Genomic DNA, 18,537 nt, shown 5'->3' on the forward strand with positions numbered 1-18,537 from the left:
GCTCAAACAAAAGACGAATCGGCAAGATTTGAAAATCGCGTAACTCCGGATTCGCGTAAGTCGAGGTATCACTGTACTTATTTAAAATTAATATTTTTTAAAAATAAAAAATAGTTCTTACTTTTGGAAATTATCCTTTATTTTTGCTAATCAAATTCTCTCAATTTGTTTCAGTAAGAGCTGTCACATACAATACTTTAAATCCCTATCAGTTTGATTGCTATAGCCAATTTTTTTTTGTAATTTATTAATTACCAAAAACTTTTTAAGTAAATAGATCCACCAAATGGTAATTCTAAAAAGCAAAGCACTGCACTTTTACGTACGAATATTTTTATCGGTGTATAAAACAGAATACTGATGGCACTCAAAATGTTAAAGTGTGTCCGAATTTTTCTATTTTAATGTTAGTAATCATACACAAGACCAATCGCTCAATGAATTGATAAAAATCTTAATTTCTGCTTTAACCAAAAGTAGACTCGTTCTAACAATTTACATTTATAAAATAAATTAATTATGTTTTCATTACTGATATTACAAGAAGTAACCGTGTAAACAATTTAGCAATTGACACAAATAAGAATCCACATTTGAACTAATTCAAGCTCTAGATATAAAATGAATAGTACAATATATTCTCTCAACACTGGTCGACCTACAATAACTTGCATGTTTGACGACAATTCTAAACATAACATACAAATACCTTGACGACAATTCTAAAGTTCAGTCATTTAAAAAAAATTAGAATTTAGTGAAATAATTAGTCGACATACCTATGATAAACCTTATGATAAACCTTATATATATGTTCCAAGCGAAGATTATGATTGGGTGACTGTTTTCTTAATGTAGAAAAATGAAACCACCATGCATTCTGATGCTCAATGCCGAAATAAAAGATTTGCTCGTACAAATTTCGATCGACCGTCTTCCACTAAATCATCCAGACTGGAAACTGCTAAAACAAGAAATTGTCTTGTGATCGAAAGTAAATATCACGATGGAAGAGAAATCTAAACAGTCCACGTATACGAGTTTAACAAATACTGAAAAACTATCCAACTAATATCAAGTACTTATCTATTTACCATCAGGATTTTGAAGATTTCTACGTCAATAATTGTAAAACTTGCTTACACGGAAATCCGTCATTTCTCCTTAAAATTAGAAAAATCGAAGTAAAGAAATTATTTTCCGAATATTTTATTTACAGAAAAATTAAATTAAACCCAGTAAGAAATATTCGCGCAGTATAGTTATTTTATAATGCAGCAATAGGACATGATTAGACTTGCTATTTCATTTCCCTTGAAATATCTCAAGTTAATTAAGAGAAAACATTTTTCTAATAATCTATCATATCTTCAGTGAATAATTTTATTCCATTTACAATTTAATACACGTTACTAAATATTTTAAAACTAATGTACTCGTATAATGTTACATACTTAATAATAAAAGTACGACCACTTGCTCAAAAATTTCGTGATTCATCGATTCTCGGTGTCACCCTCTCTCTTCTCTCCCTCATGTCATGAAAGTGTCATGACATTTGAAGCTAAGTATTTGATATACAGAAAATAGATACACAGTATTTTGACAATATCAATTACGCTTTTCTATCTGCCATTTTTTTTCTTTTATATAGAATATATATAATTTCTTATTATATAAATCTAATCAAATCCTCTGTATTCCTAGTTTCATAAAAATAAGATTGAAGACAGAATGAATATTATATAAGTTTATAAATTAACTAGAATAAATTAGAAATTTCGGAAATATACGTAATATTAATTACATGCTAATGTGATTATTTTGATCAATATTTTAATAGACAACGCTAGAGAAAAATTGCTAATAATTTAAACGGTGTGTTTTGCTGATGATCTTTTGACTTTTTACTTTTAAACTGTTAAAACAAATTAATGTTTTTGTTAAACATAAAGGTATTTTTCGATTTGATATTATTTTGAATTTCACTCTTAAATCATAACAGATATAAAATACTTATGAAATAGAAGGAACAAAGCAGTGGAAATATTTTAATAGCAAAAATTATTTTAATATACACGTTTGCTTTTTCTTTCGTTCTTTCAAAACACTATTGACAACAGAGCAGTTTCCTAGAATGACGTCACGAAAATTTGATCGCAATGCTTTGTGAAACAAATGATTCATATCTTACATTCCGATTGGTTTCGGTGTGTCACGTGACTTTAAAATCCTGTTGAAAGAGCAGGAAGTTTCCCATCTGTGCGTATTCTGGTCTATGCATCTAACGTTCCAATATTTGGATTGCAATTGTTTAGCGAATACTGTAGTTGGAATCGATCATTACAGTATTCACTATACAGTTTATTATGTATCAGTCCATAATTTCATTAATTCTTTGAAAGGAGAGAAACTTTCCACAGCTGTCCGGATATGAGATCACGTACCGGATAAGCGATTATTTGAATTTTTTTAAATCTTTTATTCAAGGACGTTCTGCGGAGAGGGGGTGGAGAGAGAGAGAAAGAGAGGTCAAGGCAATGCGGTTTTTAGCATGGGACAATCATCCCTGCCAATCAATCGTCACACCTGATGCGCTATCTTGTGCGTTCGAGTTGCTTAGTAACTGGAAACACCATGCGCCACCTACGTTGTTTCCAAACATTGACAAGATGACAAACCTTGGCCCAAATATAGGGTAACATAACCGGACAATTTCCCGCGCGTCTAGCTATTGTTAATAACGGACACATCGCACGCGACCTATATCTGTCCTGAATCGATGGAATGCGCACGGTCATACCGACCATTTTGTATTTCTCCTAATCGCTGACGCATTAAAAAATTAAAAACCGGAATAAATAATATACTATAAACTGATGTGTTGTTTTCCTTCTTTGATGTTGCGTCCGGTGATTTTATCGCATAAACGTTCTCGCTACTCAAACGGGTGGCCCGTTCTATCTTAGCTTGTCCTTGAGAAACACTATCCCCAACAAAAGTGTCTAGTGAAAAGGTAAACGCTAACGCAAATACCGTGTGGAGTAAATCTAGAACTCTGTCCTTGACAGACGCCACTTTTGTCTGAAAGGATGCCGTTACGTAAAGTTAAAAAACACCTGTAGTGAAAAGACAACTCATGGTCAGATCTGTCTAACAATATATAATAAATCGGAAAACATTAATAATGGATTATCGAAGAATATTCATAGAATTTTTTTTTCCAAGTTGCTTACGATACTGAAAATATAATTAAACAGGTTTCGTTGAGACTGAATCTCCTCCAATGCCAAAAGAGACTGGATGGTTCATTGCCATGGCTGTAACCTTCATATGCTCAAAAAACTAATTCATTTAAGAAACATTAAATCTAAACTAGAGAAGCACAAAATATGTACTTTACAATTTCTTAATAAAAAAAGAGTAAGTATTAATAATTTTAGATTTTTGCTAATTTTATTTAAGGATCTGTCATTAAAAATAATTATCAGTAATAATAAAATTTTAATTTTCACATAAATTATTAAAAACAATGGAATAATGGCAACCTTCTAATTTTATAACTAATATTTATAGTTTTTCTCCTAGAAAATTGTTTGGATAGTGATTATTCTTCACTGTCAAATGCTCTTCTTTGTAGAAAGGCATAAAAACAGTAAATTTCTGAATATAAGAATCAAATTTGTTCTACTTCATAAATGGATTATTTTTTTCCATGAAAGAAGGCATAAAGTCAGGAATAAAAAGATAATTGTATCCAGAGAAACCCTAGTTTTTCTGGATCTATAAGAATGGAACCAATGCACTGGATTTTGAATGTGTATCACTCCACCACCATAACCAAGTAGTGAAGATAGAATAAAAACTGAAAATTCAAACAGCACACCATAACATGTCATGTTACATTTTGTTTTATATACTGTATATAGAAAATATTAGAAAAATTATAAAATATATTCTATTTCCTAATGAACACAACTATTTTCTTTCATGTATGTACCAGTACATTAATGAACATTGGCTCCATTCTTATTCTGGAAAATACTAGACAATTTTTTTTTAAATCAAATTAAGTAAAAAGTTCAAAATAAAAGCTTTACAAGCCAGTAATGTTTAGATACATTACACTTCAGAACATTTCATAGTATTCTTTTATTATTCCACAAAGAATATAACAAACAATATTCAGTGTTTATTACCTACATATTCCTTTTGGAATAATAAAATATAATCTTTTTTTTAGAGGAATAAAATTTGTTGGTTTTAGCTTAAAAAACAAGCTTTAAAAACAAAACTAAAAATCTAAAATTGTTAATTTTGATAAAAGGTGGATAAGGGAAAAAACAAGATAAAGAACTTACACCAAGGATACTCAGAACAGAAAAACAATCATTTATTTTTTCATAAAGAAAAAAAGCAAGCTTTTTTGGGGTGAATTTTCTTCAAACATTGTTACCCTTCTTCAAGCTATAAAACAAAAATACAATCTTTAGAGTTTATAAAGCAATGTTATCAATATAAACTTACAACTAACCATTTTCCATTTCTTTTACAAATTTCCTGTTTGTACAGCATCAATTAACCAAATTCACTTTTTCACGAGCTTTTATCTTGAACAATATCACACCATGTGCCATCTATTTCCATAGTATTGTTTGTTATTTCATGTATAATTGCCCGTGTACTTTAAATTTATGCAAATACATGTCCTTTTTTCTTTATAGAGAATTTTAACATTTTTTTTATCAATGGAACATCCATATTCCTCATGATACTTAAACCATGGAGATTGGTTATATTTTAGTCTAATCACTGCTTCACATTCATGGATTATAATTTTCAGCTGCCTCCTTTTTCACCTACACAATTAACAGGATTTACAGATGTGCAATTCAATTTATAAACTACCACTGTTTCTTCTATAATTCCCTTCTTTTTTGTTTTGCTAGTTTTAATTTTATTTTTTAAGGTATTAGATTAAAATTAGAAATAAAATTAAAACTAGCAAAACAAAAAAGAAAGGAATTATAGAAGAAACAGAGGTAGTTTATAAATTAAATTTCATATGTATAAATCCTGTTAATTATATATGTGAAAAGGGAGACAGCTGAAAATTAGAAGCCATGAACATGGTTAGACTAAAATATAATCAATCTCCATGGTTTAAGTATCGTGAGGAATATGGATGTTCCATTAATAAAAATAATGTTAAAATTCTCTATAAAGAAAAAGACAAGTATTTGCATAAATTTAAAGAACATGGGGCAATTATACATGCAAATATACTATTCATTTAAATAATGATATGGAAATAGAGGGTGCATGGTGAGATATCATCCACGATAAAAGCTTGCTTAAAAATGAATGTCGATTAATTGATGCTGTATGAACAGGAAATTTGTAAAAGAAATGGAAAAAGGTTACTTGTAAGTTTATATTGATAATATTGCTTTGTAAACTCTAAAATATTGTATTTTTGTTTTATAGCCTGAAAAAGGGTGACAATGTTTGTAGAAAAGTCACTCAAAAAGCTTTTTTTTTTTTTCTTTTTGAAAAAATAAATGATTGTTTTTCTGTTCTGAGTATCCTTGGTTTAAGTTCTTTATCTCTGATAAAAGGTGGATAAGAGGAAAAATTGAAATAAACAATTTTAAGATTTTTAGTTTTATTGTTTTTAAAGCTTGTTTTTAAGTTAAAACCAACAAATAGTATTAAATCCACCCCACTGTATTTTTTATACAGAGGAATAAAGTAATATTAAGTTAAAAAGTGTCTTTGAAAAAATATAGTGTGTCTATAATAAAAGTACAGTACAATAAAAACCACTCTAGAGACAAAACTGTTAGAGATAGATCAATAATATTTTGTAGTCACATTTACCTTGGCATGGAAAAATTATGGACAGTTTCAAAAATAGTTGCAATTTTTGCAGCTAGGGGTCCAGTACTATAGACATTCTGCAAACTTTTATCATCCTTAAACTATAGCAGAGATGATGTTTGAGTAACATCACATTTATGCAAAACTGTACAAGACCCCACACTGTAAAAGGTGATGAGACAGTTTTTTCCAATGCAATAGCCTGTTAGTTCACCTGATCTCAGACCTTGTGACAGGATTATGGGACTATTTGAAATGCAAGGTTTATACAGGTGGAGTTGTGGATTTATGAGAACTGAGGTGAATGGAAAGAGAAATGAGTCTTGTTAGCCCTGATATGTTGCATTTTGCTATTATTAATTTGATAATTTGAATGCAATATGAGACTTGAGTGATGGAAAGAATGTTAGATGGTTTCTTTGATGCTGCTGTGACAATGACACCATTATAGACCCCTAACAGCAAAAATTTTTAATATTTTTGAAACTAGCTATATTTTCCATTGATGAGATAAACATGCCTACAAAATTTTATTGATCTCTCTCTAACAGTTTTGTTTCCAGAGTGGTATACTTTAATTATAGACAACCTGTATCAAAAATATTTAACAGCATTATAATTTATTTCTTATATTCTTTTTGTCTTAAAATTTAACAAAAGCAAATAAATGAGGAAATTTTTCCATGATGGAAAGTAATAACAATCACTATTTGTTACCTTTATCATTATTATTTCATTTATTATATTAGGAAAGTCTATTTAGTGTTATTCATTAATAAAAATTAATAGGTAATTATTTATTACAATTCAGGCAGAAAAGTGCTACTGGTCTTAGAAAGAGAATCAAATTATATTTTTTGATATTATTCTCTTAAAAAATTTCACCTGATGTTGAAAACAAATTATATACTGGTAATTAATTATTTTATAGTAAAACTAAGATTCACATTACCTAATTAAAATTCATAATTAAAACTATCACATTTCTCTGAATTTTAGTTTTATTTGTATTTATTTCTTTTCAAGTAAGATAAATATTAATTTTTAAAAAATTTTGTTGTTTAGCATTGAACAAATTCCAGTTATTTTATCATTCACTAAAATACTTAAAAAAACCATGAAAATGAAAATAAAATTGCAACCAAAGATCAAACAACAGAAATTTGTTTTATAATTCATTTTTGTTTATTAAAGCATATTTTGGATATAACTGGTCCCTTTAAATAATAATTTTTTTTATGAAATTGTTCAATTATATCAGTTAATTATTTTATGCTTAGTTATGTAACAAAACTTTAAAAAAGATATTTTAAAAATTTATATTTCAAATTGAAAATCAAGAATTAAGAAAGTATACATGTTACTGTTAGTCCAAAGCAGCAGAAAACCTGTTGCCTAAGCAATATGTGATTTGTCACACTTTCAGCAATGTTCAAAAATATTTTTAATTTTGTACTTTGTAATGTTACCAGGCAAACCTAGGTCTGTCAAATAAGTATCAGTCACTCAGAAAAGTATGTTTGCTTCATGTTTTATCTTATTCAAATTACCTTAGACTGTAATTGCTTTCTACATACTGTACTTAGTATGGTAATGTGATTTATGTGCTACTGTAAAGATTTAATGTTTCTACTTTTGTGTGTGTGGTATGATTCGTGTGTAAGAGAATACTGCAGTCGCAATAAATATCTTATTCATTGTTCACATACACTTTATCTAGTACATTCCAAATACTGTATTTATTACCATAATTTTTCAGTATGTTTTTTGTATGTATAAATAGATCTATGAAATAAACATGTATATGAGGTATTTAATTTTGGTTTGTCAATGAGTATATCTGGTCTGTTATCTTGATAGATTTTTTTGATCTGCAATTATAGCTTAGTCATAGTATATTTTGCATGCATTGTTTTCTAAGACTACATGCATCATGTATTTTTAGCTTGATAACTGGTTCTATGATAATTTGTACATAAGCTTTTCATGTATTACTTTGTTACTTGATTATGTCAATATAAGTAGTTTGTATGTACTAAAAATCTTGCAACTTGTATGGTTTTAGGCTAACATGATATTTCCTATAAGTGTCATCTGTAAGTATTGAGTCTTTTTAAGATTTGCTTTCTATTAGTTTCCTATGTGAATCAGATGGTGCTACAGTGAAGTGCCATCTTGCAGTGGAAACTTGAAAAACATAGTTACAAACAACACATATACTTACATAGGTGCAATGAACTTAGTTTTAAGAAATAATTTTTTATTTCCTGTCACTTTAGAAAATGATTTTTTGTAGAAAATCCATTAGAGCACAGAAAAATTAAAATAAACAGGCCATTTTCATAATGTTACTCAAAAATATACAGCTTTTGGTAAATGTATTATAAATAAATGCATATACCTAAATCTAGCTAACAAATTCTATTACAAGTTACCCAAAGAAAAGTTAATATCATTTATATTACATCACTTTTGATCATTTTTTAAAATGTAATTAAAATTTAATTTTATAAAAATGTATTTGAACTCTTACATTTTTATAAAAGGTATGTTTTATTTTAAAAATAAAAATATTAAGGCAAAAATTTTAAGAATCTCTTTAATGTTTATTGCAAAAGAAAAAAGTGATTGTGAGATTTGTTGTCATAGGATGTGAGAGAACATAAAAGAATAAATATAAATATTAATTTAATGGCAGTATATTATTTTCTCAGCTTAATGCCAAATGGAAAATGATTAATGCCTTTTGTTCATGCAGGGCAGGACTTCTTGGTAGATGTAAGCATGCATCATGTCTTACATTATTATTAGTGAAGAAGAAAAAATAGAATCAAAAACAAGTTTACCATAAGCTTGGAATAAATCAGCAATTTTAAAAAAGAAATACAAACAAGTAAAAAGGCTTAGCTACATTTTTTGAACAAGAAAAAGTTATAAGAAAACAAACCAACACATCTCCAGCTGATCAAAGTATAGTATACTGATAGAAAACACTTCAGATAGTATCTGCTCAATGAAAAGTGCATTGCCCAGAAATGCCTTGGCTGTTCTCCAGATGACATTATCAGAGACAGTGACAGACATTACTGAGCTGCAATTTTAAAAAATCATAGACCTATAAATTCCCACTGTCGTTCATCTGTCCTTCCTTGCTTATCTCAAGAATGGAGTTAGATACATAGTTCTAAAACTTTTAAAGATCCAATTTGGATTGAAAATGTTTGTCATAATGTCTTTATATTAAATTATATTTGCTGGTATATTTTGAAGGTTTTTTTGGTGTTATTAGGAGTTAGATACATGAAAGTCAAGACCAGATATGAAAAGCTTAGGGGCAGAAGGCCCCAAGTAACTATATATGAACTTCCAATGCAAACCAGAAGTCACATTATTTCAATTAAAAAATTTTCCCCTGAAAGGATTTAGATAGATGACCAGCACAACTCCATTGCTAACAAAAATGTATGATGAATGGATAAGGTACTCAACTATTATGCTACATGCTGCACATTCAAATCTTACTTCTTTCAAATTTTTTCTTAATTTGCATTGAATTTCCACAATAATTCAGTGGATTATTGTGAAAATATTTTTTAATTTTTAATAAAGAAAAATTAGTATTTTGTAATTATAACATTTATTTGCTATCAACAAAAAGAAATTTCAGATTATTTTCCAAATTTACCACAATTTTTATTATATTTTTACATATTGTATTATATCAGCAATGGATGTTGAGTACACAGAAAGTTCCCTTCTTGTCTAGTCTTGAATTAACAGTTACTCAGCTTCAAACTGGACAACTTACTACACAAATTCTACTTTGACAGGTCTTAGAGCAAACCACATTTACAAATAGAGTCCGCAATGCACTGTAAACATTGCCAAATTGTAAACATGTGCATTTACAAGTATGTACGTACGTACATGTATTCATAAATTTAGATTACTTTTTTTCTGTACTATATTAAAAACTAAAATTTATTTGTTTGTAAGCTTAAAATAGATTCTTATTAGCCATATATTATTAAAAATGCATTTATAAATAAAATACAGAACTGGGAATGATTATTTTTGGTTTAGCCTAGTGACAAGTAAATTTTTTGACTTAAGTCGCCTCTCTGGAACCAATTACCGACATAAGGTGAGTTATACCTGTATTTTTAAATTTTATTCTTTCAAATTACAAGTTTGTGATTTTATTAGAACTTAATGCAGTCACCCCTAAATATGAGTTATACAACTTAAAAAGCACCAGAGTTGAGAACTGCATATCTATTTCATTTCATAGAAGTTTCAATACAGCAGGTATTTGCTTCATTCATAAGAACAATTTGAAGAATTGTTAAATTTATAACTTAAATATTCAAAGTAAAATTACTACATTTAATAGAACTGAAGTTCTTAAGAACAGAATATTTTTAATAAAGTAAATAGTTTGAATCATGTTAAACACAGTAATATTTTCAATTTTCATTATTTTATATACATACAATTGTTTATAATATACTTTTTATTGTGTAAACTATTTAACTGAAATTTTATTTGCTGTAAAATTACAATAGAAATATCTTACATAATGTTTAATTATGAAAAATTACTCCTAAAAACAATTTTATCATTGCTTCTCCCATAATATGAACAACAATCAAACCAATATAACTCTTTATAAAAATCTTTTAAGATTTAATATTTAAAACATAATATAAACATTTTGAAAATATTCAATATGAATTATTGTTAAATATGTTAAAATAAATGAAACTGTACTAAATGAATTATTTCCCCATTATTGATGCCAGAGAGCAAAGATTAATACTTACCCATTATGAAAATCAGTACTAAATGAAAATATGCTGCGTGAAATCAACTACATAAAAGATCTGTTTAAGTAATAGCTCATCTAATTGGAAGCCTACATAAAATTAAAAAATATACATAATCTTTATACATATACTGAACAAGACTACAAGAAATTAAATTACACAAATTTTTGATTTTAGTAAAGTCATAAAGAAAAAACACACGTTATTTCTACAATGATTAAAAAAAAATTCACATAAATATGAAATACACTATCTATGAAATACAATATTTTCTATAATATATTTGAAAATATTGAAAATCTAAAGATCTTATTGAATAATTAACAACAAACTTACTACTGTTACTAAAACTTATTGTTTATTAAAATATAATAAAATCATGGAAACATCAGCATACTTGATGCTTTCTTCAGTTAAATCAGGGCATAGAAAAAAAGAATGTTTACGATTACTTCAAAATCTGGAATCAAAATTTCAGGATACAAAATAACCATCTTCTGGAGTTAAATTAAAAACCTACAAATAACAAAAAATATAAATAGACTCAAGCACTTTTCTTATAATTACAAATATCACATCTTCAGGAGATAGTATAGAAATAACACTACTGAAACATTCGAATATTCAAATTGAAGGTATAAAAATACACAAAGAAAACAATTTATTTGTATTTATAAAAATTTTATAAAGTAAATTATACAGATTTTCATAAATAAATTAAAATTATAAACATTGTAATAATATTGATACTTTTTATATCACTATTGAAAGTGCTAATATAAAGCATTTCTTATTGTTGAAAACTTTAGAAATAAAGAATATTCAAGTGCAGATAACTGTACAGATCATTACTAAGCAGCTTGTAATTAAGAAATTATTCAAAATTTTAGATCTTAATATTTTAAATCTTTCCACATTTGGCCAGGTTCACATTAATACTACAATAACAGTGTTTATACTTCTTAATTTTCTGAAAATTAACAGCATAAAAGCAGCAGTGTATGACATGTCAGCAATATAATCTTTTAATTTTCCAACTAAAAAAATTCCTTGCCATTTGATTTTATCTGAAAAGTATGTTAAGTAGATCTTGATCCTTATAGTCTTCTAAGAAATAAATTTTATTTTTAGCATAAAGTACCTTTTCTAACAAAATATGTAAAGAAACAAATTGTAAGTTTAAAATAAAGAAATATACATATGAAAAAATACATGTAGGTTTAAAACCTACAAGAATATAAAATTTGAAACAGAAATAATAAAATGAATAATTCTTAAATCTAAAAATGAAATTATTCATCTTATTAGAACAATTCAATTCCTAAATTTATGTAAGAATGCCTCCACACACTATTCAGCAGTTGTCGAATACTAAATGTATTACTAGGAATTCCTCCACCAAGCATGACACACTACTTTCTATGAAAAAGTAGATTAAAGAATTGAGAAGAGTACAGATTTCAAGAAAGTCAAGAAGAGTAGCTAATGTTTCTACAAATTAAGTAGCCTGTACTGCCCATCAAAGCATAAGTAATGTGTGATAATACATTTTTAAATAACAGACTCATTAGTTCATTACTTCCAATTAGATCATAAAATTTTTATAGTGACCATGTGACAGTTTTTTTTTAATTGTTAGAGAAACAAATTTTAAATTTAATGAAGTAAGTTTAAAATACACCATTTGTCAAAATATTTAAAAATGCAACTTAAAGGAAATTCTGTCATCAAACATGAACTAAATGAGGTCATTGATGTCACTGCAACATAAGTACAATCACCAATCTGAAAAATAAACAGCCTATATGTTGTCAGAACATAAAACAATTATAACCAAAATTTCATCTGGCTTGGACAAAAATTGTAGCAATTATAAGGAATTCACATGCACACAGACGATGGCTTTTATATTATTAATGGCTCTAAAACCACCATTTAATATCAGACTTATTATACTGAGACAAGGAGACATGTAGATCAAAAATAAAATAAACTCATTTTTTCTTTCCCATGTATATATTTTATTGTGGAATTTATTTCAGAATGCATTCCACAACAAAACATATACATGGGAAATAAAAAATGAGTTTATTTTCCTTTTTTTTATCTCTCACTTGTCAGTCTTGGTATAATAAGCCTGATATTAAATAACAGTCTTAAAGCCATAATACATATATTATTGAAAAATCAAACAAGAAACAGTTCCAAAACAATTTGAAAAAAATGCTTAATAATTGGAAAATACTTTGGTGAAATGCAAAGTGTTTGTTATGTGGCAAGCATATATGTATACATACATGATTATGTGTCAAGCATCAGTCCATTGTATGAGTGATGAATGTTTGTTTGAGTTCTAGAAATGCACAATTCTCAAATAATATGTGCCGCTACTTTTATAGTTATGAGTAATTAGTTCACTTCTGTTAATGAAAAATAAGCAAGTCAGTTTGGCTAATATATTTCATCTGTCCCTATCCAAGTTTACTTTGTTATAAAATGTTCTAAACAATGCCACTAACAAATCCTTTTTTTCTTTAATTCGACAACAAAATATTTATTATAATCTTATAATATAATTGAGATGGGTTGATAATAATGATGATAATAAGCGCAGGGCCCAAATGGTTAGGAGTTGAAAGTTAAAGTTTGGTACACAGTTAGGGTACGTCATGAGAACATGCAAGAAGGGATTTTTCGAAATTCCCCCAAGGGGGAGAGGGACAGGGTTAAGGATTACCCTGAAGTACTTTGTTTCTACTGTACTATTTTAGATGCCTTTTTTGCATTTGTGTAGGAAATCAAACATATTTTTAGACCCTTCTAAAAATTCACAACAATATTTAGTGTTCCATTGTATATAAAGTTGACACAGGCAATGCATGCTTATAAGTTCGCTTTATTCGAACTCTTCGTCTTAATGTTCGATTTTACGTTCAAATTTATATTTATGAATGATACGGGAAGATCCAGCTTATTTTTCAAATTTATTAAACTTGAAGAAAAACCCAGAAAGAGTAATGAAAATGTTTATTATTCATCACTTAGTGGTACTATGCACCTGTTAGTGGTTGCAGTGAGTCTTATTTATCATTATATCAGTGTGGTAAGCAGATATCTAAAAATTTTTAAATTAGTCTCGGAAGAGGGGGGCCTAATTCTTGCACTTGGTGAAAATGGGTAAGATTGGCTATAATCTAATAATCTTAATCTTTGCTATCATTACTTTTTGTTCGAGCAACAACCAGGCTCATCTGCTAGTTTATTTATAATATTTAAGTAATTATTTGGAAATTTATTTTAAGTTTTTTATGGTTATATTACTTTTTACAAAATAAAGAGCAATAGTCATTGTTAGGTATTTTATATAACAATAATATGTAAAAAAACAAATTATAGAATGATGTCCAGGTCCCTGTGAATCCAGGTCTGGGAATTTTATCCTATCATCTCCTTTCTCACCAGTCCTGAATATACACAAGATATGGGTGATTTCTGTGTATATAACTATCTACAGAGTATGGAATGCCATTTAAATTAAGCAGATCAGTTGTAATAATCATAAGTGTGTTTTAAGAGTTCCATCTTCTCTAGGTGACAGAAACTTAAAAATTTTTGCATGCTTAGCATGCACACAATTTTGTGAATATTTTTATTTATTTTTTTGTAAATATTGGTAAAATATATATAAATATAAATATGGTTAAGACCTGCATGGTATGAGTTATAAGTTATGATATGAGTTAAGAGTTATTTCCAATTTAGAAAAAGGAAATTTTTTGAGTAATATACTGTAGCATTGTTAATTGTTGTATGTCAGGAGTGGTTAACAAAGTACATTAAAGAAAAGCAATTTGTCGAAAACAAATTCTTTCAAAGAACTTTTATACTTTTTGTTTTAATGTATAATGTAATGCATTTTATGTAATTGTTGTCCTAAATCTTCCCAAAGCTGGTTATTCAATATTAAATAATGCCAACAAAACTTTCAAAATATACCAGCAAATATAATTTAATATAAATAATTATATAAACGGCTTGCTGTATATTATATTACAATTGTAAATTCGTCTCTGTAATCCAAAAACACACTTTGGTAGACGTATCTTACAGCAATATCTGGTTAGCAAATTCTCTTTTATTTNATATTATTATTATTATTATTATTATTAAAATTTACCAAGTCAATAGAAAAGAATGGTTATCTTTATAAAGGAAACAAAAAATTTGTATTTTGTCTATTATTCATCTCTTATTTTGTCACCCAGATGTATGGTGTCCAGTTAGTGGTAGACCAATTGACCACTGTCTAGTTGTCCACTTGCCATTATCCAGTTGATGGTGTCCCAATGAAGTATTTGTTCAAGATCATAGTGGGGGTGGCTGGGAACCCATGTTTTACACTACACTGTTATATTTGATACTATTTTGCTTTATTTAAAAATTTTATATTTATTTCTTGTTTTGATTTATTTATTTTGTCATAGTTTCTTTTAATTTTTATACATTTATTATTTTCTGTTAATTTTAAAATTTAAAAGTCAAATACAACAGTATTCTTTTTAATGTATTTGTTCTAAGGTACTTAAAAAGTTTCCCAGCTGAACATGATCTTTTACGAAAACTAAAGCATTTCTGAATAAAATTTTGTTTTATTTGTGAATTTAGAATTTTTTCCTAATAATTTTGATTATGGTGCCAAATACAAATGTTTTTTCTGTTGATAATATAAACTGACATGCCAAAAAACAAAAAAAATAAATAAGAGACAGCAGCACATGCAATGTTGTTACCTTTTATGGAAGGAAATGCTTTGAGCTGAAACATTTGCACGTAACACTATAAGTATGATACACATCAGTATATGTAAGCTTGGTTAGAGTAGCAATGGGCCATATAAAGGATTTATTGTTGTTTGATTGTGGACAAGAATGGGTCACTGTATCAGCAAAGTGGCAATATTCTTAAATTTTCTCATGTAACAGTTTCAAGGATTTACCAGAATACTTAAATTCCAGACAGAGATCAACAGTATTTCCACAATGTAGACACCCACAGCTGATACAAGAATGTGATTTCTGGAGGCTAACCAGATGTGTAACTATGCAACAAAGGGCAACTCTGCACCAAATCACATCAGACTTCAACATGAGTACTGGTGAACCTTTCAGTCAATGCATTATACCAGTGTTTTTCAACTTAGGGGTCGCAACCCCCAGGGGCAAAGCCTTACACGAGGGGTCGCGGGTGAAAGAAAAAGACAAGTGTTTGTAGGTCCTACACTACAATAAAAAAAAACTAGAATTTCAGTGAGAAGGCTGTGCCTGTTTATTTTACAGTACAATTGGTTTTTCGATTGATATTTAAAGAAAGAAAATTAAATACAAAGTTTTTAAAATCACTGATATAGTTTAAATATGGCCCTGGGGGGGTCGCCAGAATTTTTTAACTTGTAAAGGGGTCGCGTATTCAAGAAGGTTGAAAAACACTGCATTATACAATGTACACTGCATTCCTTGGGATTTGGTAGTCGTCGATCCACTTGGGTACCACTACTAACCTCCAGTCAATAGCCTGAGTAGATCCTATTAGGATCAAAAACATGTCATAACATATTTATATTAAATTATATTTACTGGTATATTCTGAAGGTTCTGTTGGTGTTATTCAGTAACTGTTGTCTTTATTTTTATGTATATTTGTCATATTTGGAGATAAATATCAGCTGTCCTTCAACACTTATTTAAATATAAATCACAAATTATTTAAATATAAAACCATATAAAGGATTTATTGTTGTTTGATTGCCATATAAAGGATTTATTGTTGTTTGATGTTTTCTACAAGTAAATAGAAAAAGTATGTAATATGTATAAATACGTTCATTAATTACAAAAGCATTCTTTTAACTCATTTAACCCATTTCTTAAAAAATATTATTATTATTATTATTATTATTAAAATTTACCAAGTCAATAGAAAAGAATGGTTATCTTTATAAAGGAAACAAAAAATTTGTATTTTGTCTATTATTCATCTCTTATTTTGTCACCCAGATGTATGGTGTCCAGTTAGTGGTAGACCAATTGACCACTGTCTAGTTGTCCACTTGCCATTATCCAGTTGATGGTGTCCCAATGAAGTATTTGTTCAAGATCATAGTGGGGGTGGCTGGGAACCCATGTTTTACACTACACTGTTATATTTGATACTATTTTGCTTTATTTAAAAATTTTATATTTATTTCTTGTTTTGATTTATTTATTTTGTCATAGTTTCTTTTAATTTTTATACATTTATTATTTTCTGTTAATTTTAAAATTTAAAAGTCAAATACAACAGTATTCTTTTTAATGTATTTGTTCTAAGGTACTTAAAAAGTTTCCCAGCTGAACATGATCTTTTACGAAAACTAAAGCATTTCTGAATAAAATTTTGTTTTATTTGTGAATTTAGAATTTTTTCCTAATAATTTTGATTATGGTGCCAAATACAAATGTTTTTTCTGTTGATAATATAAACTGACATGCCAAAAAACAAAAAAAATAAATAAGAGACAGCAGCACATGCAATGTTGTTACCTTTTATGGAAGGAAATGCTTTGAGCTGAAACATTTGCACGTAACACTATAAGTATGATACACATCAGTATATGTAAGCTTGGTTAGAGTAGCAATGGGCCATATAAAGGATTTATTGTTGTTTGATTGTGGACAAGAATGGGTCACTGTATCAGCAAAGTGGCAATATTCTTAAATTTTCTCATGTAACAGTTTCAAGGATTTACCAGAATACTTAAATTCCAGACAGAGATCAACAGTATTTCCACAATGTAGACACCCACAGCTGATACAAGAATGTGATTTCTGGAGGCTAACCAGATGTGTAACTATGCAACAAAGGGCAACTCTGCACCAAATCACATCAGACTTCAACATGAGTACTGGTGAACCTTTCAGTCAATGCATTATACCAGTGTTTTTCAACTTAGGGGTCGCAACCCCCAGGGGCAAAGCCTTACACGAGGGGTCGCGGGTGAAAGAAAAAGACAAGTGTTTGTAGGTCCTACACTACAATAAAAAAAAACTAGAATTTCAGTGAGAAGGCTGTGCCTGTTTATTTTACAGTACAATTGGTTTTTCGATTGATATTTAAAGAAAACTAGAATTTCAGTGAGAAGCCTGTGCCTGTTTATTTTACAGTACAATTGGTTTTTCGATTGATATTTAAAGAAAGAAAATTAAATACAAAGTTTTTAAAATCACTGATATAGTTTAAATATGGCCCTGGGGGGGTCGCCAGAATTTTTTAACTTGTAAAGGGGTCGCGTATTCAAGAAGGTTGAAAAACACTGCATTATACAATGTACACTGCATTCCTTGGGATTTGGTAGTCGTCGATCCACTTGGGTACCACTACTAACCTCCAGTCAATAGACAATGAGTCTCACCTAGAGGATTTGATCCCGGGATCCCGATTTTCGAGATCCCGGGATCCCGACAACTTTTCAGTCCCAAAATTTTCGGGATTAAGTTTTCCTAATCCCGAGATTTTCAGGATTGACATCATTTTAAAAAAAGTTGCAAAATAGACTGCATGAAGCGAAACGTTCAGTGCCAGTGCTTTTAACAGAATTGCTTGCCTATCATTTTAATATAAAATACAAGAAATTTTATTCCAAGCAAGCAGCAGAAATTAACCTAGCGGGCTTGCGATGCTTGCTTGGAATAAAACTTCTTGTATTTTCAACTAAAATGATAGGCAAGCAGTTCTCACTGGGTTACTTGGTAATATACTTCATTTTTGTATTTTTGAATTTTCGCGGGCGCCAATC

General features: G+C 28.6%; 1 protein-coding gene across 4 annotated transcripts in view; it reads right to left on the bottom strand.

Moving 5' to 3' along the window:
• The window catches only part of LOC111621403 (protein roadkill-like), a 93,312-nt gene that overhangs the window by 42,557 nt on the left and 32,218 nt on the right, over positions 1–18,537 (bottom strand). The window contains exons 2-3 of one of the 4 annotated variants that reach the window (XM_023363510.1): positions 11,104–11,222; positions 10,704–10,795 (exon numbers count right to left, since the gene is read on the bottom strand). The exons of 1 other annotated variant lie outside the window; for it this stretch is intronic. In XM_023363510.1, coding sequence (XP_023219278.1) covers positions 10,704–10,707 — 4 coding nt within the window. In that variant the 5' untranslated portion in view covers positions 10,708–10,795; positions 11,104–11,222. Of the gene's footprint in view, positions 1–10,703; positions 10,812–11,103; positions 11,223–18,537 lie in introns of those variants that run through there. 2 more of the 4 variants (XM_023363514.1, XM_023363511.1) reach the window with 2 other exon arrangements.

This window comes from Centruroides sculpturatus, unplaced genomic scaffold (assembly GCF_000671375.1).
Source record: "Centruroides sculpturatus isolate CEXI.00-Female unplaced genomic scaffold, Cexi_2.0 scaffold329, whole genome shotgun sequence".
Lineage (NCBI taxonomy): Eukaryota > Metazoa > Arthropoda > Arachnida > Scorpiones > Buthidae > Centruroides > Centruroides sculpturatus.